General features: G+C 43.2%; 1 protein-coding gene across 2 annotated transcripts in view; it reads left to right on the top strand.

Annotated features, from left to right (window-relative positions):
* The window catches only part of erbb4b (erb-b2 receptor tyrosine kinase 4b), a 234,144-nt gene that overhangs the window by 199,024 nt on the left and 7,712 nt on the right, over positions 1 to 27,408 (top strand). For both annotated transcript variants that reach the window (XM_076169827.1, XM_076169826.1), the window contains exons 21-27: positions 17,982 to 18,137; positions 19,973 to 20,048; positions 20,933 to 21,079; positions 22,429 to 22,526; positions 22,721 to 22,891; positions 25,223 to 25,472; positions 27,141 to 27,275. In XM_076169827.1, coding sequence (XP_076025942.1) covers positions 17,982 to 18,137; positions 19,973 to 20,048; positions 20,933 to 21,079; positions 22,429 to 22,526; positions 22,721 to 22,891; positions 25,223 to 25,472; positions 27,141 to 27,275 — 1,033 coding nt within the window. The remainder of the gene's footprint in view (positions 1 to 17,981; positions 18,138 to 19,972; positions 20,049 to 20,932; positions 21,080 to 22,428; positions 22,527 to 22,720; positions 22,892 to 25,222; positions 25,473 to 27,140; positions 27,276 to 27,408) is intronic.

The following is a 27,408-nucleotide window of genomic DNA, read 5'->3' as shown; positions in this document are numbered from 1 at the left end:
ACGATCGGGGAGTTTCTTCACGGATTCCTTTGAAGTGGTGGAAGAGACACACCAAAGAGAGGGAACGTAGGAGATGATGTCATAAGCTGATAGAAGGTGGCTTGCGGTGGGAGACGTCCACGGCGCCCATGGTTACCATCGCCAGTCATCTGCCGGTGAAATATTTAGAGTCGTACGTGTTCTGACTTCTGAAGGAGAACTTGGTGCTTTACGCTGGTTTTCCTAGTGATAAATGTTTTTGTCATTAGAGCTTTGAAAACAGAGCGTTTAACCATTTAAACACCTCAGCTGTATGACACACACACACACACACTAAACCTCATCGGATTAAGCTTTGCAGTGACAAATGTCGGTCCAACTCGCCTGGACAAGCTCCTTGGACAAGCTCCAAGTCAGGCAGAGTGTGTGTGTGTGTGTGTGTGTGTGTGTGTGTGTGTGTGTGTGTGTGTGTGTGCCTGTATGTGTTGTCATATTGAAAGGGCCCTGCAGTGTGTACGACAGGGTCATTTCTCTGTGTAAACCAGGCTAGACAAACATCTCTCTCCCTCCCAATTCAAACACACACACACACACTCCTTGCTCCCAGTGAATGCTTGCGTCCCTCCTGTTCGCGTCCCTCCTGTTCGCGTCCCCTCTGTCTGCTCTGTCTGCTTGTCTCTGCTGATAATAATGTTTCCTTCTGTATCTCTTTGTTGGCTCATGTAGATGTAGACGCTCGTTTCAGTTCCACTCCCTGACAAAAACACTTGAAGGTCACTTGTTAGAGCACAATCTGGACTGACTAGACTGGATCAAAAGCTCCTTGTTCTGATGATACACGACAATAATAAACCTTATAAAAAACATTTCTCTGAATCTTTCTCTGAGAATCTTCAAAAAACACCCTTAAATAAATCCATTAAAAATAAAAATCCCCTTGATCCACTTCTGGACCCAAAACGGCTGATCCCAGACCAGAATCCACCAGTGGACCCTCTTATCTGCTCTTATCTGCTCTTATCTGCGTTCGTCTTTGTGTGACTGTGGGTACATGTGAATTCATCAAACTCTCCTATCTTCCTCTCTCCTCTTCCTCCTGTCTCTGGCCTGCAGCAGGTCTGTTTTAAGTTATCTGGCACAGGGAGAAGCAGATCACAGGAATCGTGCCTTTGATACTTCCGGCCCTTAGAAATGTCAACAACTGCTTGCTCTCTCTCTCTCTCTCTCTCTCTCTCTCTCTCTCTCTCTCTCTCTCTCTCTCTCTCTCTCTATCTCTCTCTCACTCTCACTCTCACTCTCACTCTCACTTTCTTTGTTTTCATCTCGTTTTCATCAACTGCAATCAGGTGAGTTCCAGGTTGAGAAGAGCCAGAGTCGATGCTTTATTTATAAATGTAGCTGGAAAAAGAGTCAGTTCATTGATACGGGGGAATGCAATGAGAATAAATGAATCATATTTAAACATCAATGAATAGATAAAGATCAGTTGACTAAAGTAATGAGTCATGTGATCTCTACATGTGACCAATGTATAACCTGGGGAGAGTAATCAAATCTGTCACATCATTTTTGTAGCCTTAAGCTGGTGGGATGCCACAGATGAATTCGACTCAAACATCTCCGTAAACTCAACAGGAAGTTGCTGCATTCCCGGTTAAAGTTTTGGCGGTGAGAACGCGGCCTGGTCTCCTCAGCAGGAAAGAGGAGAACAAACCCCGAGGCAGCAGACTGATTAATAGTCTCTGCAAAGGACAGAAGGATACACAAAGACTATTAGACCTGCAGTGACTCATGGTGCCACGGTGTCAGTCAAAAACAAAAGCTCCCTCCCTCCCTCTCTCCCTCATACACACACATTGTCGTACAAACACACACACACACACACACAGAGACACAGAGTGGATGCTGGCACAGACTCAGCGGTGGTGCAGTGTTAACAGTGTGTTGCTCGGTGGAGATAGATGTGACCGAGTAAGGCGGGGATGGATGACTGCAGGCAGCCCATACAACAGATGAGACTAGCGGCTCAAGGAGACAGGTCGCGACTAATGACTGACTAAGACACGGACACACACACGTATACACAAACTGTAAATGGAAATTTGTAGATATGCAAACCTGCAAACATGGACATTAACACAGTGACAATCTCATAATGCATGTACTATATAGAATGGTTGAGTGCATCCGATACACACACACACACACACACACACAGCGAAGCCCCTCAAACAAACAAGCACACACACACTGCCTGATGTAAGTGTACCACCTTGAAATTGTTTTTCCTTTCATTTATCATTTCATTTCTTCGCGCTCTGTCTCTCTGTGTCACACCACAAATGTTCTCATCCTGTCTTCACTTTCTCTCTTTCTCTCTCACACACATGCGCACACAGTTATTTAATCTTCTACTACTCATTACAGATCAGCGTCACCCTGTGGTTTCATATTTTCATATTTATTTCCCTTCTGAAGCAGATCCGTGTGTGCGTGTGAGTGTGTGTGCGTTCGCGGTTTTGTATCCCAAAAATAGAGAAGCTTCCTCAGCATGTCAACACACGGTTATAATGGTTAAAGTGGATGTTTTTGTCATGATAATCATAATGTTTTGCCGACAGTATTAAACAGTAAAACGTAGCAGCAAACAGATTTTAATGAGATAAACTGAGCTGAAATTTGCATGCAGCAAACCAAGAGGCTGTTAGGTCAAATTCCTACATTCTGCTCAAACTTAACCTGTCTGCCTTCATGCAAACCTGGCTCAACCTGCGTGTAAAGCTAAGTGTGTGTGTGTGTGTGTGTGTGTGTGTGTGTGTGTGTGTGTGTGTGTGTGTGTGTGTGTGTGTGTGTGTGTGTGTGATGGGTTGTCATTTGTTAGCCATGCAGGCAGGAGGCCAACTCTGCGACAGCTTGGACTCACTTCACTTTCAATTAGTCGCCTGCCACTGTAGACGCCTCCTCGCCAGTATCCCTGGACCTGACTCAAGAATGTGTGTGTGTGTGTGTGTGTGTGTGTGTGTGTGTGTGTGTCAGGGTTACCTCATACGCAATGTTTGAATATGTAGTTTGTATGTGGACAGATTCTAATGAGAACTTCTGTACAGCAGTGTAGTAGAATATACAAACTGGTCCCAGATAAAGGGGCCGGACAAAACCCTCATGAGTCTGATTCATCTGGACTGAGCTGCAGTGCCTCACAATAAGGGGGCGCGGTCAGGATCACGACTGTGTGGACACACCATCCACAACGGAAGGCACAAGTGTTGGGTGCATAATCAGCTGAAGGTGAAGGTGGGGGCTTAGTCTGACTGAACCTTGGCTACGAAACAGAATGTCACCTCTCTGGTTGAATCCAAAAACATTCTGCTGGACTCTGTTGACCTCAGCTCAGGATAAAGTTTGCAGTTTGAGGAATGGAGGAGGACTTTATCAGTCAGTGTGAGCTACATTTCCTTGCAACGGTTCGACCTCCACATTATTTTACCGATGGTGTTCTTGTAGTGTGTTAATGTTTCTAAAGAAGATGACACTTGATGCATCCTCACCTGTTTGAGATGAAAACACCCACCACACTGTAGCACTTTGATGAAGAACCCAACATTGCCGATGCTTAGGGAGACTGTGAGCCTTTTACTAACCCAAGCCTGCTTATCTCAGTGAGAGCGTTTAAGCATATAAATGCCCTTGAGTATATTTGAATAGTTCCTTTTTAAAACAAATAGCTTACATTTTCCCTTTCCTTGTCCTTACCACCTCACACCACCTGGGCCTGTGGAACACACTCGTGCTGATTCCTATCCAAACACATCTTGCATACTAAAAAGCGCATTTCCTGAAGGCTGGCGCTGCTTTTCAAACTCAAGATGCTCTGTTGTCACAGCTCAAGGTTGTTTTGGAGTGTCACTTCTATTATCTGAGAAATTAAGCAAGTGAAACAAAAACCTTTCCGCTCATTTGTTCTGATCCGGGCAGACGCTTTGGCATTGTTCAGCCTGTTATCAGGGCCAAGACAGGATCCTTTCCTTACAATATGGCTTTGTTAAAGACTCATTGACACATATCATACCCCCCACAACCAACCTAGACTGGCCTCACACACACACATAAAGGCTCAGACAGGAAAGTATTGATTGTAGCTTTCAACCTTCAGTCTCTCCAATACACACCTTATATTCACCTCATAGCTACACATTGGAATCTACCTGTGCACACATGCGGGAAAGTTCAACTGCTGATTTTAGTATTTGGACTTTCCCATGCACACACTCTCTGAATGAAGACATTACATTACATTACATTACGATCATTTGGCAGACGCTTTTATCCAAAGCGACTTACATTACATTATATTACCACCCTTCGCAGAGGGGGGAGCAATTGAGGGTTCGGTGCCTTGCTCAGGGGCACCTCGGCAGGGACTCGAACCGGCAACCCTCCGGTTCTTAAGCGGAAGCTCTACCAGCTCTACCCACTCGACTACTGCCTCCATAGGCAGTAGTTTGACTACTGCCTCCCTTAGGCAGTAGTCGAGTAGACCAGTACTAGATGCATTATTTATTCTAGAAGCCAAGGCCAGAGAAAGAGAGAGAGGGAGAGAGAAGGTGGAGAGTCAAGGGCCTGAGGAGTGGACAAAGCATGGTGGTTTTATTTATTTAACCTTCCTCTCACCATGCAGGCTCGGTAAGATTAAACATCAATAAAGCAGCACTGACAGAGACACCGCGGAAGCTGCAACCTCGCAAACAATGAAGCTCCAATTCTCAAATCTCCCTTTACGTCGATTAGGACGCCGGTGTCCCATTAACGCTGTGTTGTTGTGAGGCGTCTCAGGTAAAAGCCAATGAAAACGCCTCTTTCAACACAAACCATGAAATACTGTGATTGAGAGAACATGATTGCGTGACGCTGACCTTCCTTTCCACACGTTAAATCTGACGCAGTGTTAATGACTCTACAAACAAAACAAGACTTGACTTGACTTGTATGAACCAATCTATTTTCCATCTAAATGTGTTGGAGTGACATCAGTGAACATGCTCACGTTCAGGATAAGCCCTGCTGGATTGCCGAGCTGCCTGCCTCTCAATAGATCAATCACAGATCGCAGCTTAAGTCTCCCATTACAGCACCCTATGATCTCCCTGTTATTATCCCACTAATTACGCCTATCATAAGTATTATCATTTTCCTATTACAGTTCATTACTTCAGACCCGAAAGAGGCCGACATTATGGATTAAGTGGCTGTTATTCCATTTATCGATTGGTGGGATGTCGCAAGCCTTCTCGCCTGCTGTTTTTTCCTCTGATTGAAGCTGTCTGGGCAGACAATCGACAAGCTCATCGCACGACAAAGGGGAATGGAAAGCTGCTCCTTGATTAGTAGAAATGCAGTGAAGGGAAAGAAAAAGCTTAAGAAGAGTTCATGAAAGAACTCTGAGACCATTTACCTCAAACTGTTTGCTTTCTTTTGGAACCAACAAACACGCAAACAGAATTGTTGAAAGATGTATGAAACAACACATGACAGTAACCACGCCAACCAGCAACATCAATATGTCATTTCTAGAGAAAAACAGAACTTTATACTTCAAATCCTTATCATCTACAACTCACCTTAGTTTGACCCTGTTCACTCGCCTGTAAAATGTGGATTTACACAAAAACGTATTTACACTGCAGTTTATTGTTGTTGTTAAATCATTATATCTTATCACATGACTCACTTTATGCCTGTCATACATGAAAGAGATGTAGGAACTCTGCGGCAGAATCTGATCTTAAATAAATGTATGAACCCATCCTATGCACAGCGTTGCGCTTCGAATCAAGCACCCTCAATGTTTCCTTGAGAGGAGCCTCAGCTGTGTGCATTAATGCGTCTTCCCCTCATAAACAACCTGAGGCGAACGCCGTCACACAGAGGGATACCTGCACGCCAACACAAGCAGCGGCGGTGCGTTGTTGTTTGTTTGATGCAAATCAGACGCGACGTAATTAAGAATGGAGAGAATGCAGCATCACACCTCGGCCCTGAGCCTCTAGAACGTGCGCGAGATCGCATCAACGGCTCAACTGAGTGGGCTTACATATCAGATTTATCGATCTCTAAAGCGTTTGCCATGTGGTTTTGATGAGCCTGTATCAGGTTTGACAACAGGCAAAACTAATCGGAGGTGTGGTGTATTCAGTATTCAGTGTGACATGTGAGTACAGAAGAGAAAACACACACAGCTTCACAAACAAACCTACGATAGTTTTGCATCACCGCGATTTCTCACGGCTGAAAGTTATTGTCAGGCTTAAATGTGTGTGTTTTGCGTGACGGGCCTGCTTAATGAATAACTTACCCAACATGTAAATGATGAAACGTTGTGGTAACACCTCTTACAGCAGGAATGCTCAAAGAGGCAGGAAACAGGCACTTGGGATGTGACCACCTTTGCCCTTTCCAACTAAAATAGGTTCTTCCATCCTTCCATCATGAGTCCAAATTGAGAGGGAATCCCCGGAAGTGTTTTCAGTGGCATTTGAAGGGAGCTCTGACATGACCAAGCTCAGGTCCACTAATAAGGAGGAAGATTGAGCCTCGGGTGATGCTCATCCTCAGGCCGTTCTGAGGGGGTCTACTGCTAAATGCCTGAAAGCTAATGTGTCATCTGTCTCAGCAAAAGCAGAGCCAAGTTTATAGAACAATAATTCAAATATAGTTCTTCTTTGTCACAAGTAATTTAGGTTGAGAACCCTTCTGTAAGCTTTTTCTATTTACGGTTTTGGATAACTTTTTATTTCAATGCCTCTCTCTATGTGTGTGTGACTCAGATATGATTTGTATATAGTTAATTTCACAAAGTACACACAAACACGCACCACTAGCCAGTGACCAACATGCATCGATCGAATAATGACTACATGATTACATGCAAACAAGATACAATTTCATTATTTTCATTAGCATGCAGACAGATTAATTAGAGTCACACATTTTCCAACAGTGTGTGAACAAATTAATTAAACATTTTCGATTTAAGCCTCCTGCAAAAACTCACTCATACGGGTTTCATTTGTCACACACCATCTTTATTAGGAATATGTACACATCAATTTGCAAATTGCTTTATTTAATTGCTGCATAATTTCATGTAGTTTGCACACTAAGTGGCAACAAATGTGTGTGTTTTTAGATGATTTCAGTGCTGTACCCATGCTTTACTTTGACAAATGGTGGCACCAGACACACACACACACACACACACACACACACACACACACACACACACACACACACTAATCCAGTACATATTTGTGTACACAACTCAGTGCAGCCAAAAATGAGGCAGCAGGAACAGAGGTGAGGAGAAAAGTAATACACATAGAGACGCACAATATTGTCTCACTCTATCTTCAATTTCATACCACCTTCAAGCACCCCAAGCAGAATCTTGAAATTCTAAATGCGTACTTCTGAAATATTTACCGGAATAATTGAATAAATGAAATGATTGACAGACTGATTTCATCCTCATTGCGACATATTTACTACCGCATTTCTTATTTTCCAGCCTTTAATGAAAATACAAAGCTCCCGATCAAAGCGCTCCCGCTGTTATGGTGTTAAGCCTGATGTTGTTTTATCTCCTCACTTAGCACATCAGTTGCATTGCTACTTCATTTTGGGAGCTCAGGCTGCTGTCATTGAACGTGACGTCTTACTCCTGCCAGAAATGTGTCGAGTTTTTTGGCTCCAAACGAGAATGACTGTTCCCTAAGGTTTTATGGCACTTAATGAATGACATCGTGTTGTGTGTGCGCTCCCTGGCAATGAGCGCGAGAGGGACCGAGGCAGAAAGAAAGAACAAATAGAGTGGGATGGCTGTAGATCACATCATGCCAAGCACATTAATATATCCATCTGGTGTCTGAGTCATCCTCCATCCCCTCCTCGTCCTCTTGGCCCCTGATGCCCTCATCACTGGGCCTGAGGTGGCCCCTCCAGGACAAGGTCAGAATGTTGGCATATGTCATGGATCTGCCACCTGATCCCAAAGGTGCCTGTGTGGGCCCGGCTCACCATCCGGCTGTTAAGGTGGTAATAGTGTCACAGTGGAGGTAAAACGACCGGAGGCGATGCTCTCTCCTTCTCTCGCTCTCTCTCTTTCTCTTTCTCTCTCTCTCTCCAGTTTTAAGTGCATGTAGTTTTGACATGTGCTTAAGGTTTATGTGTTTGGGTCTGGGTCTGGCGCAGGCGCTGGCGCTGGCAGCCTCCACCTGTTCATAGCCGGGTTCTATGTGGGTCAGTGATGGCCAAGTGTACAGCAATGGCTCCAAGGTGTACCCTGCCTCTCAAACAATAGGATAGGCTCCAGCAGCCCCCCAACCCGTGACCCTGAACAGGATAAGTGGCTCTACAGAACGGATGGATGGATTGTGAGTGAGAGATAAAGAGATGAGGTGGCGAGAGTACAAATCACCTCCTGTGTTCATCAGTGATCATTGATTTGAGCATGATTCTTCTCCTGGAGGTTATTTGTTACACTTGATAAGAGAGCGGAAGAGGCCAATTGTTGATTCTCAGGTCCTATTACAGTGAAAGCAGCTGTAGTGGATGAAAATGGCTGCTTGTTTCCAGATCTTTCTTCCTTTGGTCTGAGCAGCACAATGTTCTATCATATGCTGTGATTCCCTCATACATGATCTCTTCCATCCATTTAGGCTGATGTGACATTTTCTTTAGAGGGCTGCGATCTTGTCTTTAAAGCTCTTCTTCCTCTGTCCTTGTTGGACAAGCATGAGGTATTCATGGAGCCAGGAGTCAGACGTGCACTTCCTGTATGTGTCCTGCCCGTTGCCATTGATTTTGGCTATTATATGTATTTCCAAGTGGAAGAGATACACACAAAGCCATCCTTTATACTTTATCTCATGTGTGGCCAGACTGTGTCAACTGTGTTTTATCACTAAAACCAAGAACAAAGATCAAGCTAAAATAACCACTAGTGTAGTGTATCTAAAATGAAAATCACATCAGTAGATCATTCAAAGCAAATGTTCCTTTAAACCCGTTGTGTTTGTAACCTAGATCTTGTTATTATGTATCACGCTGACCAAATAAGAATGTTTTTAGCAAATAGAACTTGCTTAATTCTGTCCCAAGACACTGGGTTTGGAAACTTGTATGCCTGCAAAAACATAATCCTAATTGTTTGGGTGGAGGAAGAACTGACACATCACCACCTTCTAATGTTTAATGAGAGATCTCTCTGTCCTTTCTATTCTTCTTTGGGATCTGTGAAAATGCTTATATTAGTCAGTCTACTGTTTGATAAGTTCAACTTTAAATGGAAACAACTTCACTTACTCAAACCCACATGAAATACCCTGCAGACAAGAATGAGATGAGTTAGGTTTGTCAGTATCAGAGACCTTTTCACATTACACACACACACCCACAAGACTCAATGAGAGATCAAAAACATCAGGTCACAAATTACAGTTTAGTTAATGGAAATAATGGGGTTTGGGTTTGCATCCAACGAAAACAAGCCATCAACAAAGCAGTTATATCATTGTGGCAAATTGGATGCAGCTGCAGCTAATAAGCAATCAAACAGTAGCTAGAGTCTTAGACAGGAAGTGGAAGTGTCCTCTCGCCGGGTGTGTTTGTGTGCGTCCCTCTGGCTCCAACAACAAAGTCCATCTGAACTACTGATTGATGTGTGAGAGTTATTTATTGGGCAGCGTTCCTGCATCTGCGTTTAAATCTGCCACTCTGGATCCTGGATTGTTTAATTACGTGACAGTGAAGGCGTCTCAGCAGGACGGACGCAGAGATTTGGCTTGGTGTTGAGTGAACTTGATGCCCCGGGAGGAGCAGAGATGGGGGGAAGAGACATATTTGCTGAAAGTGGCTTTTTTTCCATCGTGCTGTCTATTCGTTTATTCTGACCCAGGAGTTCTGCTTGATTCGATTAACACCGGAAAAGATGGATGTGTTTCCGCTGAGTGTTTATGTGTGTTTGCCCTCAGACTCACGCATGCCTGCTCTGTTTGTGCGCGTGTGTGTTTGTGTGTGTGTGTCCTTTCATTATTTTGTCTGAAATGGGGTTCACGTGGCACGTCTATCCCTTCACCATCCTCACCTACACACACACACACACAGCAGCTCTTCCTTCCACACAGCAGACGGACACACAGACCATTACCGGGACTCTTTGGCATTTCAGTACACTGGGACGAGACCTTATCCCCTATAGGTATAATTTAACATAAAGTCTTGCTTATTGCGGCTTCAAATTAAATGTGCTATTTTGTCACGGGAGTCTCCTCATTATTCTCCCTTTCTCTCCCTCTTTGCATCTGCATTTCTCTCTCTCCCTCCTTCAGTGGGTGGTCAGGTCAAAGAATACCCTTCATACATTCATGCATAAGATCCGGCTCAGGATGAAGGGCTTCAACAATATTAGCAGAACTCCAAAGTTCTTCTTAAACAACCCTGGATGTTTTTTGTCTGTGTTCCCTTTCTGTCCGCTGCACGTGGTTAGAATGAATGCTCCTGAATGCCACTTCCTCAGAATGCAAATGGTGGATGTGAGTCGGAAGGCAGTGGATGAATGAACGAACGCAGCTCGCTCTCATTTTACACCCACACAAAGGATTCAATAAAAGATGTGGTTAAAATGCTTATCAGGCTTAAGGTGAAGTAAGGATTTTACGTCTACCAAAGTGATTGTTAGAAGTGCGGGTGTTATTCCTCTACATGACATTTTAGATCCCAAAGGGGGAGGCAAAGGGGTTCTGTGTGGATGGTTGATGAGATTTGTAGTCTGCCTTTTCCTCGTTACAGCCTAAACTCCCTAAAGTATTTTTAGTTTTTCATTACCCATCTTATTTCTGTTGTGGTATTAAAACCATCCTACCTGACCTGGTTTCCAAATCCATTTCACACACACGCACAGATACACAGATGCACACACACACACACACATTCAAAATACAGACTGGATCTAAATGAGTAAGAGAGATCTCTGCTAGATCTCAGGAAAATGTCCAATCACATTTAAGCGCTGAACACAGATGGAACGCAATTCATTATCGTATCAGGGATGATGCTGAGAAATGGAAGGGGGGCGATGTCATTCTCTTGCTCAGCTGCCACAGTGACAGTTACAGTGAGAGGTTGCATCTCATTTGCTGCGATGGCAGGCAGCTCTTCAGCATCAACACAACCGAAAACCTCCTTTCTCTCTCACTGAACCTCATCCTCAACCACACCAGCAGCTTCCTCCAGCTCCTGTATTAAACCCCAATCTGCTCCCATTAGATTCTATGTATGATATTCAACTTATTCATCATTTGAAATATACATGATCAACACCGGACCCGCGATCATCCAGCCGATCTAGGTTTTAATTTGTCCTCTGTGTCTTCTTACTCAAACTAAGCCTTAAATGTCTCATTATTACAGCATTTCAACCGCGCTGGTGTCAGAGTGCACACGTGAAAGTGGAAGTGATATTATACCGGGTTGGCTTGACTTCAGCTGGAATCTAAATTGCAACTCTAAAGCCTTTTATTAATGAGGGAGAGAGCGAGAGAGAGAGAGGGGGAGAGGTAGAGAGAGGGTGTGTGTGTATGTGTGTGTGTGTGTGTGTGTGTGTGTGTTCTTACATGTTTACTAGCATGGCGATCTAAGTATGACCGATGGAGGCTTCAGTCACAATGCAGGACTTTTGGATGTATAGGTGCAATATCCCAGTTCATATGAGGTATTATACAGTCAATAATATACACAAATGACACTTCATAGCCTTTTATGTTTTTACATGCACACACAGACACAGACTCCTATAGGTGTGTGTTTCTGCTGGCCCCTACTGTTCAATCGACAATTGATCTTCAATTGACCTGTAAGTATGTAATAAGAACGTAGTACTGCATGAAACGCTGAGAATACAATACAACGTATATCCGTTACTTGTGCTGTCATGATATATTACAGCAAATACTTTAAACCTTTGCTTACTCAATATTCACTTTGTGTATCAGCACCAATGGAGCAAGACGATTGGCTGTTTTAGAACTCACAGTCGTTGCAGTTTTCTTTAATCAATGCAGGTCCAGTTTATGAAGATTGTTATTTGTGTATTGTGCGAGTGCAGTGACAGTGAACGTGTGGTTTCGCAAACTCCGCTGTGCACAGTAGGTACGGCATTGAAAGCTGCATTAAGCTTTCATCAGATAGAATAAATGTATACGGACAAGGTTTCCCCACACACCTCTAATCCATTCTGAGCAGACAAATTGCTCATATTCAAGCTGGCCCCTAATGTCATTGTGGAAATGCATGCCGACACGGGGGGATCAAAATGAAATGAATGCCTTCCACTTTTACCATTATTGTGTTATCATTTTCTCCCCCCGTTTCTCCTCTGCACCCGTTTTATTTCATCCACCTCATTCAGCAAGAGTGAGTCACCTCCACTAAAGCCCACGGGGAACATTTTAAACCCAAACCATACATTAAACATCAGTACATCACAGCGCTGCACTGCTGTCCACTAAACCTGTACCGCTGATTAGAATACAATAACATCAAATAATAATAGTTAGAGGGGTTTTTCCTTAAAGGCAGTGACCTTCTGATTAAACTTGAGCCCAAGAAAAGCATGAAAATAAACTTCTACGCTCTTTGTGTTATACTTAAATCAGTGTTCCCTGGTAAACGCAGTTGTTTTTTAGTATCGTTTATCCTGGCATCCAAAGCAGACGTGCAGGGTCTCTGCAGGGCTACAAAGTAAATCAAAATAAATCTCACTTTGATTCAGTGTAGCTTGAGGGAATAGAACCTCTAAATATGGTACTGCATATTTCTTTGAGGTCAAGACTTTACTGGAGCTCTTTGCATTTGAACGGCTCGCAGTGTTTTGTTAAATAATTCTCTTTCCTAAGGTCTTTTAATAGTGTTAACTGCACTGAAAGCCTGTGAAACTCCCTCTGATTAAAGGAGAGAAACCTTCAGACTTATTAATTTGCTCCAGTCTGATGGTGGAATGCTTTGTTCCGTCCCCTGAGAGGAGCCAAAAAAACATCACTGCTGAGGCTATAGTGAGCATTTAGCAGAGTTGATACTACATTGATACTTTAGTACAAAATCACTATTCTGAGCATTCTCTGCTGTGTGGACAGACATAATTTTCACACCTGAATAGAGTTTTCCAAAGCATCCGCGACACAGAGGTTAGGACTTTCATTTCTAAGGGTTCTGATCATATGAAGCCTACAAAAGTAAGGAACACACACATTACCATCGTTCATACCTTTGTAAGCTTTGTAAGACACTTCAAATGTTCTAAATCTATGTAGCGCAAATTTTATTGCCACCATTGTTGAGCCAAGGCTGACTTCTCTAATATTGAGCTAATGCAGTCTTTTGCATGCATTATATAATGTACGTTAAGCAAAAGTAGATTTAAAACCTCATTTCACTGCTTAGTGCCTCTAACAGACACAAAGCTGGAGAAAGAAGGAGAAGGTCATTAGTGCTCAGGATTTAGTCTCATTTCCGGCACTTTCAGCGCCCAGGGTGTGTCGAGTTTTGTTAAGGTGAGCTCATTAGTAAACGCGGCTCCTTTGAAGACAGTTTTCGGTAAAATGTTTCCCCCAAAACAATCTGCAGTAGAAGCTTTGTTCCCTCGCTGTGTGTGAGAAAATGACTTCTAAGTGGAAGGAAGTAACAGCTGCTGCACGTATCATGCGACGATCACTGCTCTTGTGGACAAAGATGAGATGAGAGTATAGAATTCATCTCATTACTGCTCCAGCTATTGATGCTCCAATATGAGCTGCCCAGATATAAACCTGCCAAAGAAGTTCTGTACTAACTTTTTGTTCAACTCAAGGGGGCTTTACACAAACTTGGTGCATAAAACTGCTGTGTATTGGAATGTGGAGTGTGTTTCAGTTTAATCTTCGATTAAATTATTTAAAAAAAGTCTTTATTGTGCAGTTTGTGTTGACTTGTAGTGTACCAAAGGTGACATCACTGTAATTGGTGCAACAAAGCATCTCCCCAGAACAGAAGACCAGATGCATGTGTGTGGTGGTGTGTGCCACAGCTTGTGTGTGTGTTGGCAACTTCCTCTGTGTGTGTGCGTGCCTGTGTGTGGATGAGGAATTGGTCCCAGCTCTCCTCTGTCGCTTTCTATCGATTTAATCCTCCATTCGTCTGCCACCCGCAGCCAAATCTGTCCTTTCGGAATGTATCCGGGGACGATCTCATCCACTCAGGTTTTGTCAGCAGGGTGCCGTGAAATAGGAATAAATTACTGTGACAAGAGACCAGAATATTTCCTCTCAATAAGTGCTGGTTATCAGTTATTTGGCCATTTAGCCACAAATTACCAGTCGGCTACAATTTTGGCTATTTTCCCTTCAGTTTCTGGAAGTTTGACTCCTCCCTGGAGAGACAACTAGAATGTGCTGTCAGATCTCATCCTAGTAACTCCCAGAGAACACAGCCCAAGACTGTGATCAGTGTGTGTGTGTGTGTGTGCGTGTGTCTGTGTGTGTGTGCACAGCTGGTATAGACACAGAGTCCAGCTGCAGAGGGAAAGGAGTAGGATGGAGTAATGTCCACAGAAGTATGACATTTTTGAGAAGAGCAGGCTCATTGTTGTGTATGATGTCATTCTGTAACGTGCTACATGACATGCGTGATGTTTTTTGCTGAGCACTCAGAGTCCTATGACTTCAGCAACCTCCATTGTTCAGGTTGTGTTTGGACTCAACAATCGACCACTTGTCTCCAACTCAGTCCAGATTTGTTTCTCCTTCCTTCACGTCCTCAGTCATCTGTGGCAAAAAGAAAACACCTGATTTTAAGTTCAGCTTTACTTGAAAACCTCAGACCACCAGCTCGGCTTGTGTGTTGTGTTGTCTATTAGATTTAATATCCCATTTTTCATTCTGGCTGTTGGAATCAAAGCCTCTGATAGACGTGCCACAGATATATTTCATTCCCAGCCTTGTTTGCCGACGGGTTATTTGATGGGTTTAATCATTTTTGCTCCTCTGACTCTTATGAGTGCATATGATCTTTAAAAGCCTAAATGAAAACGTTGCTTGAAAGTGGAAACGGCTAGAACCCTAATTGGAAGAAATTTCACCAAAATCCAAAAGTGATCACTGTTGTGAATGCTGCCATCAGCTGTTTGGGGTGTTCCATTGTTTCCTCTACAACAATCTGAATCACCAGTATGTCATTGTTATCACCAGAAGAAATGAGTTTGTTTTCATAAACTTTCCGTGAGTAGTACAAATCAGAGTGGTGTGAAAATTTTCCATCCCAGAATGAGATTTGCTCCTCCACAGAGCTTCTCCATGTAAAATCTCCTGGCGTTGGGTTAAGGCACAGGCCTGATCCCTGCTGATTGGAATGCGGCCCTCATCCAGAGGTGTGATGATAACAGAGTTTGTCTGAAGCCTGTGGATTTTCTCCGGCGGCAGTCTCGCCTCACATGCCGCCTCCAAAAAACCGCCAGTCTCTCATTCCGAGCCCGCCGCAATTACAAACCTCTGGCAGTGAGGCGTCCTCATCACGTCCACATGGGAGGGCAGTGGATGAGACCATCCGAGTACAGCAAGAATGAAAAGTTTGTTTCCCCAGCGCTCTCGTCTGCAGTCACTTTCCCACTCTGCACACCGCCGCCGCCTCCCCCACTCAATCTCATTGTGCTGGCAAATTAAAATTCACAGGTTGCCAAGCCATCCATTCTCCCTCCACTGCTTAATTGTCTCGAAAATTGAGGAGATTACCGGGCGCGATTTATGTACAAATAAGATTCTGTCAAGAACCTGGCAGTGTTCACACACACACACACCACCAAAGGCAAGCACGTGACTCCATGAATCACCAGGTTGATCCTCCTCACGTCCACTCATTCATGTTGAGGCTGAGCTGTGTGTGGATGTGAGCTGCTTTATATCCACAGGCAGTATACAACTCTGAGGCAACCAGGGGGAGAGGAAGTGGAAAAGTCTGTCTTTAAATCACATTCTGGCTCTCAGTGTTTAGCTTCTGATCAGTGCCCCTTTAATCTTCATTGCTGCCCTTTTGCCCTCCAGCTCTCCAGTGTTTGCTTTCCTTCCATGCTGGTAGGAAGGACACCGCACACATGACTCAACACCAATTTGCATCAGCCGCACGTCCATCACCTTTACTTTATGAACTGACTCGGACATAAGGAACAGGTTGCTTGATTGAGGAATTGCTCAATCTAGCAGCATACAGCCTAGTTGGCAGCAATGTGAGTGAGGCAATATTTGGCTCACTTTCAAAGTTGTCGTAACGGTCCAAAGAAGCAAACACAGCAGTTGATTCTTGAATGAAAATGCTGATGCGAAAGGATCCGTGTCGCTCTGAGACGAATCAGGACAAACGCATACTCTCATAGCCAACAAGTGCGATGGCGTTAACTGTACTCAGTGTACGGCACTAACTGTATGTGAGCATCGTAACATTTCCTGTGAGCTGAGAAAATGCCCAAAAACAAATTCATATGCAGTCAGGGCGCGATGCGTGGAAAGGGGGGTTGTAATCAATTGATGGTAGTCTAGTGAAGTGACGGCCTTCGTGTCATTTGATTTGAACGCTGTAATGAATTGAACCGAACACTTTTATTGATTTGTGTCTCTGTTCTCTGCTCCTCTCTCAGCTCTCTACCTGCTTCACATGGGTGGCCTTTCCCACACTCACACATACATACACACACACACACACACACACACACACACACACACACACACACACACACACACTCACCAATTGCTAAGTAATTGTTGCAGGCACATTTGTGTTATATGAGCAGCATGTACATGCATGTGCATTGGTTTGTGTGTGTACATGCAAGAGTGTGTGTGTGTGTGGGAGCCAAATGAGGCGCTGTGATTATAACCTTACCAATGTAATCTCACCTCTTAGGCTGCTGCCACTCAGTCTCTCCTTCACCCCTCCTCCTCCTCCTCGTCCTTTCATTCCAGCCCATTCCGCCTAAATCCAATTTGTTATAGTTTCAAATAAGACCTCGTTTTTCTGTCCTCTTGCCACTTCAACCAAAGTGCTTTCTGTTATTGCTCGACCAGTTTGAAATGGCCTTTTTTTTTAACCCCCCCTCTCCCATCTCTCTTTCTCCTCGTTCTCTTTTCTGTCGCGCCCTGTGGTACAATAAGCAGTGTCGACTCTCAGCCCTGGATTCATCTAATAGAAATCTGTTATACAACCACACAGGGTTGTTTTTATAAGGATGTTACTGACATTTGTAGCCTCGGACTGAATTTTTTAATCTTCCCTGGTATATTCTGAAACCCTGCTCTGATTAGGAAGGTGTTTCTGCACCTGTGTGTTCCAAAGACGAGCTCCATTCGTTTGAAGTTACATGAGGTTTTCTGCGTCAAGATGTTTTTGTTATATGATCCAAACTATGAAAGGATCTGGATTCTCTCATTGCTCCTTGTTTATTTACTTTACATTGATGTAGTAGTGTCTTCCCGTTTTAGTTTCAACATTACTGGCAATATAATGGATATTTAGCATCCAGTGGTCCAGTGGAGGGATTACATTTTTTTAATTTCTTCCTACTTTTCGTCCTGTGTTGAATTGATTATTGGCCTTTGGGTTGACACTTTACATTATTGCATCTGAAGAAATTAGCATTAAGAAACACTCCACAGCTCAGGATTGTAATGATAACGGTGAAATAACAATTTGGTGATGATTATTACAATGATGATTATAATGAAAAACTCCTTATGGTGATGCAGATGACAAAATACTGAACGCTGTTGATGTGACACGGGATGGTTATCTGTGTGTGGCTTTATAGAGGTCCAATGAGGTAGCAGGGTGCACGGCTTCTTGCAGATGTGTGTATTCAGTGATATACGATATCATACATGTGTCTCTGTGTCTGTGTGTCTCTCTGTGTGTGTGTGCATACATTACAGGGGATGATGTATCTGGAGGAGCGCAGGTTGGTCCACAGAGACCTGGCGGCTCGGAACGTCCTGGTCAAATCCCCAAACCACATCAAGATCACAGACTTCGGCCTGGCTCGTCTGCTGGATGTCAATGAGAAGGAATATAACGCTGACGGAGGAAAGGTAAAGCATTCGCGACAGATTTGATAACATGAACATCACACACCTTTTATATCCATGTCTGATATATTTGGAATGATTGATTTGAAGAATGATGATGACAGGTCAATATGTGAGCACTAAAGCGGTGTTGGAACAGGACACACAAGCTCAAACCTCTGATTAAAGAATGATTTTTTTATTTCATTTATTGAGGCAATATTGTTATTTGTTATTACACAAATGCAACTCTCAACAAAATGTTTGACTTGATTTAGTCATTTTAAAACAAATTACTTCTTGTAGCTTATTTTTCATGTGAGTAACGTGAGTAATTATTATTTAATATTTAATATATCCATTTTGTATTAGATGGTCTATTCTTTCAAATATGATGATTTATTGTTTAATAACATTTGGCCAATTAACACATTTCCAGTGTAATACAAAGTTGTCTTGTGTGTAAGATTTAGTATTAAGTAGGTGTAAAATGCGTTTAATACAATCAGTGTAGTTGATCTCTACATTTCCAGTGAGGAAGCATTAGCTCATTTCTATCTTAGTCTGTAGATGTTTGATCATACTGATCTATAGCTGCATTATCATCTGTAGCACCCAATCACTACCAGACTCTAATAAGCTTCACAGTGGGAACATGCAATGAAAGATTCTCCTGTAAACTTGAAATATTATTCTCTCACATTTGGCCCCATGCTGACACAGTTTACTGATCGCATCAGGGTGCTTGGACCCACTTATACTTGCATGTAAGTCTCGTGTAAACTCGCCTATCTTGTTACAATAGTCAAACAATAGTAGCTGTATTATTGTGTGTCTATACGACCATTTGAGCTGCACGTTAACGGTTTTGTTAGAGCAGAGTGGACTGATCCAGCACCTGTTAATGGGTCGGACCTATAAAAGGAGATTAAACTCATCCACCGTCAGACTCGCAGCCTGTAATGAGTCTTTCTGATACAGGCCTTTATTAACCGCTCTGCGATGGCTTTGTTTTTGGAGGCCGACTTGGTGATTAGATACAATATTGTTGAATTACTGTTTTGGAGCGTACCATTGACGTGTAGTAAAAGACAATAGTCATTAACATTAATTAGAGTTTTATATCCTGAGGGAGGAACCGAAGCTCTCACAGAGGGCAGTTTTAGTGAAGTCAGTGAGATGCTATTCTGCTCTACTGGAGCGTTTTATTTACCTCTGGGTCAGCTCATAACCTTATCAGCGTAGTAAACAAATACATCCTACATGTGCAGCTGGCCTCTTCTCATTTGCTCTTAATTTCCCCTTTGGATTTTCCTCTGAAACCTTAGTATTCCAATGAATCCTGTTTCATCCTCCGCTCCGTTCTGTCTCACCTGACTTCACCCAGCGCGTCTATCACGGCTCGCATCGGTGCTGAGGACACCGGCGTTGTTACCCCTCCCTCTGAGGGAAAGACAGACAGTCTCAGAGAAGACATCCCCCTTTCCTCAACCACCGCCTCTGTAATCAATAGAATGGCCCTCCAAATCCAATCATACTGCTAAGCTGCATCTCCACTCACCCCAACTAATTCCAATACAGCCTGTGTGTGTGCGGTCTTCTGCTCGCGTGTGTATTTGTCTTATGGGACATAGAGGCTTGTCTTTCATCAATCCTTGTTTTCCTTCACTCTGTCTTATCTCGGAGATGGTTTACACAGGTATTCAGACAAATCTCTTGATTTAATGCCCCCTCACCTCACCAATACCATAAACCGCAAAACTTGGTGGGTTTAAAAAACTGTTTGAATAATGTATTGAATTTAACAATAAATGTGGCTAACAATATATATTGATGTGCGGTGTGCCCCTGTTTGACAGATGCCCATCAAATGGATGGCCCTGGAGTGTATCCACTACAGGAAGTTCACCCACCAGAGTGACGTCTGGAGCTACGGTAAGCCTCTGCATGAGGTGCGAATGAGGACAGGAAGATTATTTTCACGACGTGTTTAATGGCTTTGAAAATGTGGCAATCACTGAAGAGTATAAAACGGTTAGTCTTCTCCTTTAATTGAATATTATTGAGATCAGGATTACGGCAGCCAATGCTATGTTAGCAAGATTAAGATATGGTGAGACCAATAACCTCGATTATTCTTCAGTCTTATGAGATTGCTGCATTTCAGATAACAACTCGCGGTTTCGCTCGACCAGCGGCCCTTAATGAAGTCATTAAGAAAATGATTTTCAAAGATATTATGCGTATCAAAGAGAATAGTCTGTTTGATTAAAAGTATCCGTGTGTTTTAGTGGGGCCCACGTCCCCAGTGGTCCTCCATGACCGGGAGCTATTATACTTCCGTCTAATAACTTCCATTGACTCTGCTTGCCACTCATTAGCTCATTAACAGAACATGATTAAGGCTGAGGAGTGCAGAAAGTTCAGAATTGACAGATGACTTTCAAGACTCTGATTAGTTCCTCGCCTCTTCTTCCTCCCCTCCTCCTCTTCGTTCCCTGTTGGCTTATATCCTCTCGAACTTGTCCTCACTTTCTTTACTCTTTGTTTTTACCTCCTCTTTTCATTTCTTCTTGTATTCTCTCCTGTCTCTTCCTCCTCCGCCTCCCCTGTGTTCTCCCCTTGACTCCCCTCTGCGCTCCCTGCTTCTTTCATTTTGTGTAGCCTTCTATTCTCCCTCTCTCTTATTTTTCATCACATTCATACCTTGCTTCCTGCCCCCTTCTCCACTCATCTTTCCTTTGTTCTGACTCTCTTCTCATTTCGTAAATGACTGGTAATCCTGTCAACTCCTCTTTTCTACTGCACTTTTTATTTAGGGGTGACCATCTGGGAGCTGATGACCTTTGGAGGAAAGCCTTATGATGGGATTTCCACCAGAGATATTCCAGACTTGCTTGAGAAAGGGGAACGCCTGCCTCAGCCACCCATCTGTACCATTGATGTCTACATGGTCATGGTTAAATGTGAGTACACTTTTATTCTCTACACAACAAAATATACAGTATGTGCGTTTGGTGATATACAAACTAACGGCGAAACTGATCAAATTCTCCATCTTCCTTCCTGTTATGATTTATATGAGAATCTAGCACCTTCCCTTGTCTTCTTTGCCTTCTTTTTTTATCACTCAATCCACAATTGGCAATAGCAGCTCCCCCTTGTAAGCCTTTTGCACTGTCGCCTCTAGTAACTTGAAACTTGTGACCATTCTGTTCCTCCCACAGCCATGGAACGGCATCAAAACAACTCCAGCATTTAAGGACTATGCAGCAGGCGTTGTTCTAGGACGTTTTGTTCTGTCATCTTGATTTCAGTGATATTAGGAAACCCTTCAAAGATGTCTGAAGTTACAAGAAGTGACAGTACCAAGAGGAATTTCTAACTAATTTCTCTGTCTGGTTGTGGCCCAGACTGCAGACACTTCAACCCCCGCTGGGTCGTCGGTCACTGCATCTGTGCTGAGAGGCACTGGGGTCAAAGGTGCGATTGTAACCTCTGGCCACTGAAACCAGAACAAAGAATTTGTGCCAGCGCCACCCCGACCGTGTCCTCTAATCTCTAAAGCTGCAGCCTTCACTGTCACCTTGGCTCTTACGACTGTTGTGAACCTAAGCCAAACTGGCACACAGACACACACACACACACACACCATCAGAGCAAGGTCACCTCCAAACACACAGACATGTTCTTCCTCATATCCAGTTCACATCATCACCCTCGACTTTATTGGCATGAAGTTGAAGCCCAAAGATAAAACATATTTTTTTACTTATAAAATTAAACTACATGTCTGTAAAGTCACACCCTCTCTCTCTCCCTCTCTCTCTCTCTCTCTCTCTCTCTCTCTCTCTCATTCAAAGCCAAATCACATGATTGCTTTGGCATCATAGTTGGTGTGTGCAGGGAAATTGGCAGCGGAGCACGATACTCCATATGGCCATTCTAGTGATGAAACAGTATTTATCTTTAGATTGGAAATGTGATTACAATGCGGAGAACTTCATTACAGAATGTCTAATTGTTCATTAAGGAACAAATGTGAATCCTTTTATACAATGGAGATTCATTTAAGTGGAAAATCTGTCAAGTCTTGAAATTGGAAGGAATTTGAGAGTCTACAGCGTCTCTAACGATGCAGGTCTGATGATTAGAGGAGGATTAGAGGATGTTTGGCACGGATATCTCATCCATCAACTGTCTTTGATATTTTTTAAATAATACACCGGCAGATCTAAAAATTTAAAGATAAGTGTGTGTGTTTAAATGTCTGTGTTTAGAGCCTGATCATGGTTATGCTCACACCTTTTCTCAGGTTGGATGATTGATGCAGACAGTCGGCCTAAGTTCAAGGAGCTGGCAGCCGAGTTCAGTCGGATGGCCCGTGATCCCCAGAGATACCTGGTCATCCAGGTAGGTACAAACAACATAAGCTAGAACTGAACACAACTCATTTCTCACTCCTATGGATCACAGATTATGTCTATCGATCCCTCAAATAACAAATTATTATTTCAGAAATACCAGTTGGAGTACTTATGTTTCCAAAAAATTAGGAAACTAGGAAAATAAAGTCATTTTTATGATTTGCTTCTTGTTTCTGTCAGGGTGACGACCGTATGAAACTCCCCAGCCCCAACGACAGCAAGTTCTTCCAGAGCCTCCTGGATGAGGAGGAGCTGGAGGACCTGATGGATGCTGAGGAGTACCTCGTGCCTCATGCCTTCAACATTCCTCCTCTGGCTTACACTCCACGCACTCGCATGGACTCCAACAAGGTGTGTTACTGTGGGGCATTCATTCCATCCAAACACCCAGCTCGTCCTGTGTTTTCTTTTGCAGCAGTTAGCCAGGCATTTTTAAAACTACATCATTAAAATAAGAAGTCTCTAACAAACTGTCACTGTCTCCAAAGTTAATACGAGAGCAGATTTACAGGAAATAAAAACATCTTCATTGTTTTGACTTCTCAGATTTTTGCCTGACTGGTCAAGATTCTAAACTTTTCCAAAACATTTGCAGGTCTGAAAAACACGTTGTCTCTCAAATTCCATGACAACTCAAGTTCCAGGATTTGCATTGAGAATCCTGTCAGTTAAAAATAGTTGTTTATAGTTGAGCAACTAAGCTGCTTATGTTTGATGTTGATAGGAGTGATAGCAGCAGGCTGACCGGCATCGAAGCTATAACATGACAAAAATGGGAAAACTTAAAAGTTACTGTTGTCTAAAGTGTGATTGCGCTTGCTCAGCGTGTACGGCACATTCAAACGTTTAGAAGTCACACAGCTCTGTCACTTACACTCCCATCACGCTCTGTTTCTCTCCTCTTTCTGCATGTGATTTCCTCTGTCTCGCTCCCTAGTTAAAACATGGTAATTGCCTCCTTCAAATTGGTATTTCCAGACAGTTTTCTCAGTGCTTTAACTCATCAAATTCTGCTCTCCTTACTGGGGATTTAAATCTATCACACAGGGCAGGTCAGCCATTTTATACTTTATAAATTTCCCTCTGTCTTTGTGTATAAAAAAGCCACTTTGATGAGCTTAAAATGCTTGGAGACTTGAATTCTTTCCTAACTTGGGTTGCTTCATCTCAAAGATTCCGGCAGACAAAAAGGAAAATAGAAAAAGAAAAAAAGAAATGCAATATGATTTATACCCTTAATATTTCAAAAGTGATCATGCACTGTTTACAGTCTGCCTTATAAGGGTGGTTTCTGTTTTGGCTGCATTAATTCTACTCAGATAGAAGCATAAATCAAGCTGATGCATGTAACTAACAGTACAATGCAAGGTTTTCACAGTACAGCAAAGATTAAAAAGGCTTTTCCACATGCAAACACAAATGTAGTCAAATAATGCCCCTACACAAAGTATAATCTGTTGAGTAAGTCAGTTTTGAAAATGGATGGAGCTTAAAGGCCCACAGCACACAGAATTATTTTCGCACAAGGTTGTGTTTAGTGGTGACCACACCACTGTAAAAGGCTGGGGACCCTGGGACAGAAATGTATTTTAATGGGCTACTTGTCTCAATTCACCACTGTGACTGTGGAGACATAATGCTTTTTAAAAGTGCATTCCATTTCCATGATTAATAAATTCCTTGAGTTCACAAAGGGCTTTTTGGCCTTGACACCTAAAAACATCTCATCTGCCAGGGTCAAGACCCATGAGTGACCTGGTCAGGTTTGAATTATGCTCGCTGAAACACATTTCCATCTCATCTAGAAGCAAATCTAAGGCACTGAGGTGAAATCACTTCTGCCTCGACTTTGGTTACAGTTGTTTCTCTGATATCGAGTCAGGGTGTTTATCTACAAAGTGCCTCTGTGTGTGTGGTGCGTGTGTGCTGTAACCTGTCTGAGTGTAGAGAATGAATCCGTAATTTAATGCAGAGCCGAGGCCAGTTAAAGGTCTGTGTCCTTTCCTTATAGAACCTTGTTAGCTGGATCCAGCAGCACAGACACTTACAAATAACATGGAAAGCTTCTTTACTGAAATTGAAAGGATCAAAACACGTTCATAGTACACACAAAGGCATGAACACACACACACACACACACACACACACACATCCCAAGCATATTCCTGCGGTTGTAGCATAAGCAACCGCAGGCGAAACACTGGCCTGTTACCTCTGGTGCAACAGGAGTTTTTCTCTGTTATGTATGGAAACTGTGGGTTCTCATTACACATTGCACAGCACATTGGTTTTACCAGATAAATCACTGTTGTGCTTGTCTGTAATACATTTCATTGCAAAAGCCACTCAAGGCCTCTGTGTTTGTCCATTTTTTTTACTCGAATCTCAGACGACTTTAGAATTGATCTACAGTTTGAAAAGTTAATTTGGAATCAATACCATTACAAACAGTGTTTTTTATTAATTGATAAATCTATAATGGATTTATTTTCTGTTTCAGTGAGAACTTCTCGTAAATCAGAAGTCTCCAGTTTCTGTCAGAAACACTCATGCTGCTTATACTGATGAGTTCATGCTGATCTAATTCATTCTCCTGATTTTTTTATTTTTGATTACATTTGAAACTCTCGCTTAGCTGCCCATCGTGAAAATATTAAACACTCTGCTTCCTCTCCTTCCCAGAACCAGTTTGGCTATCAGGACCCCAGTTTCAGCATGGAGGACATGCTGGCAACCTTGCCCCGGGTGATCTCTGTTTCAGCCATGAGTGCAGGCTGCGTGCCCTCACAGGACCTGGCCACCGGAGGGCAAATCAGCAGTGGATTTCGGAGTGGCAACCAGGAGGATCCTCGCTCCAATGGCACCCTGAGGAAGCAGGCCTCCCCAAGGCCAGGAACCCAAGGAGCTGGCTCAGCTCTCACAGCAGGACAAGGTAAGGCAGGTAAGGGGTTATGCAAGAGTGGTGAACATGTAGTGAAGTCTGGCCCTGTGTGGTACTTGTGCAGCTCTTTTGCTTGGATTGATGATCAGGCGTCACAGGACATTTTCAGTCCAAAAGGTTTGTGCCTATTTTTATTATGTAACGATACATCTGACAGTACCTGGCAAGTGTCATGGCTTCACTGTTTGTTCATGGTTGATGGACTTAGGCAAAACATTGTACTCACAAAAGTTGAACAAAGTAGAACAACACCAGTATTTGCACCAGGTTGGCCAGGCTGTCTCAGGCAGTAAGCAAGTATAATGGACAGTAAAATTAAATTAGATTTTACAACCCTAATCTTTAGGCATGCTAATTGTATTTAATAGCCGGTCCAGTGAAACCAAATAAAACAGGAAAATACTCTGTGGTCTAAAATGTGTTTTTAAGTGCTTCTCATCCTGATCTATCTTTAGTTTCTATGTTTTTCTTACAATAGTACGATGTGGAGGGTTGGAAAATGTCTGAGGCAGGGAAAGACAACATTTTAGACATACTGAGGTCATGAGTCCCAGCCCCTAAAGATATCAGTGACCAGATATTCATGAATCATACAGTAACCTTAATACATAAAATATAACTTGGGTAGGTCAAAGGAAACGGTTCAGGAGCTGTGTGAAATGAGTTTAGGGGCTTTAACCGAACACCTTAAAGTTGGCAGATATTCACACTTCTCTGACAAACTCACTGGCATTGCAGCACTCAGCACATCGAGCATTCTGGAGAGACGAGGGCAAAAGGTTAAGTTCTTATCCAGTAGCTGTCTGACAGAACTGAACTGTACATTACACCTCTCACACAGCAGAAGAGCAGCAGCAGCAGCGGCTCTTTTCCGGCGGCACTCCAGATTTGTTTGGGCTGTAAAAGGGAGAATTCACATCTTAGAAATGACTTCAACATGCATCTATACTGACATTCAAACACTAAATTACCAGAGAGAAAAGGTTTGACTCAAGTACTTAGCGCAGCATAAATAACACAGCCAATAAAATGATAGCAGCTTGAGAACAGAGCAGGTGAAGTGTTCAGTTTTTATACTGGTAACTCCCTACATAATTCTCCACAAGCTAGCTTTCTGTTATCTGTTTACCTGCCAGTAAGCTCCCTATGTGATTAACTGACAGCTAATCACATACAGATTACCAGCCAGCTATCTGTTTACCTGTTTCCTTGCTAGCTGGCTGCCTAACTCTGCCTGATTCTCTGCCTGCCCTCAAGTCTACATGATTCCCTACCAGTTAGCTCATTCCCTGATTCTCTGCCAGCTACCTTCCCACCTGATTCTTGCCAGCTTCCTTACCAATAACCTGCCAACTAGTTTGCTTCCTGAGTCACTGCTGCCGTGCTGTATGCTAGTTTTCCCTCTTGCCTCCCTTGTTCTCTCCCCACTGGTCACTTCTCCTTTGGCCAGCTCTCCACCAGCTTTCAACTTTTCCTCTGCCTGCCACCCCTCCACCAGTTTTCATGGCAGCCAGCCTCCTGCCTGTCTTTTGCCAGCTAGTATCTGAAGTCTCAAAAGTACTGCCTGACATGTCCCGAGTGCCCAGGCCACCCACCTGAGAAGTCCCATCTGCACCCAAGCTGATGCTGTATTCCTTTCTTTCTGGCTTGCCTCCCAAGGTTGTGGTGTTGGGGAAGACAGCAGTGGACAGCGTTACAGTGCCGACCCAACCAGCCTTTGGGGTGAACGAGGAGCAAAAGGGGATAAGGACCAGGAGGGATACATGACTGCCATGAGAGACAAAAACACCTCAGGTGGAGCAGAAAGCCACATACAGTCTCAGCATTTAAACAACAAAGTCCTGTATACCTCTTCAGCACAGGAAATACCACTAGCAAGTGTTACTGTTTTGGCAATTACCCACTACTGCTACTACAACTTGCCGCT

The sequence above is a fragment of the Genypterus blacodes genome, unplaced genomic scaffold (assembly GCF_046128005.1).
Source record: "Genypterus blacodes isolate CSIRO-AG114 ecotype Tasmania unplaced genomic scaffold, CSIRO-AGI_Gbla_v1 ptg000214l_1, whole genome shotgun sequence".
In the NCBI taxonomy this organism is placed as follows: Eukaryota; Metazoa; Chordata; class Actinopteri; order Ophidiiformes; family Ophidiidae; genus Genypterus; species Genypterus blacodes.
Note: the sequence above shows the minus strand (reverse complement) of the source record. Positions and strands in the feature narration are given on the sequence as shown.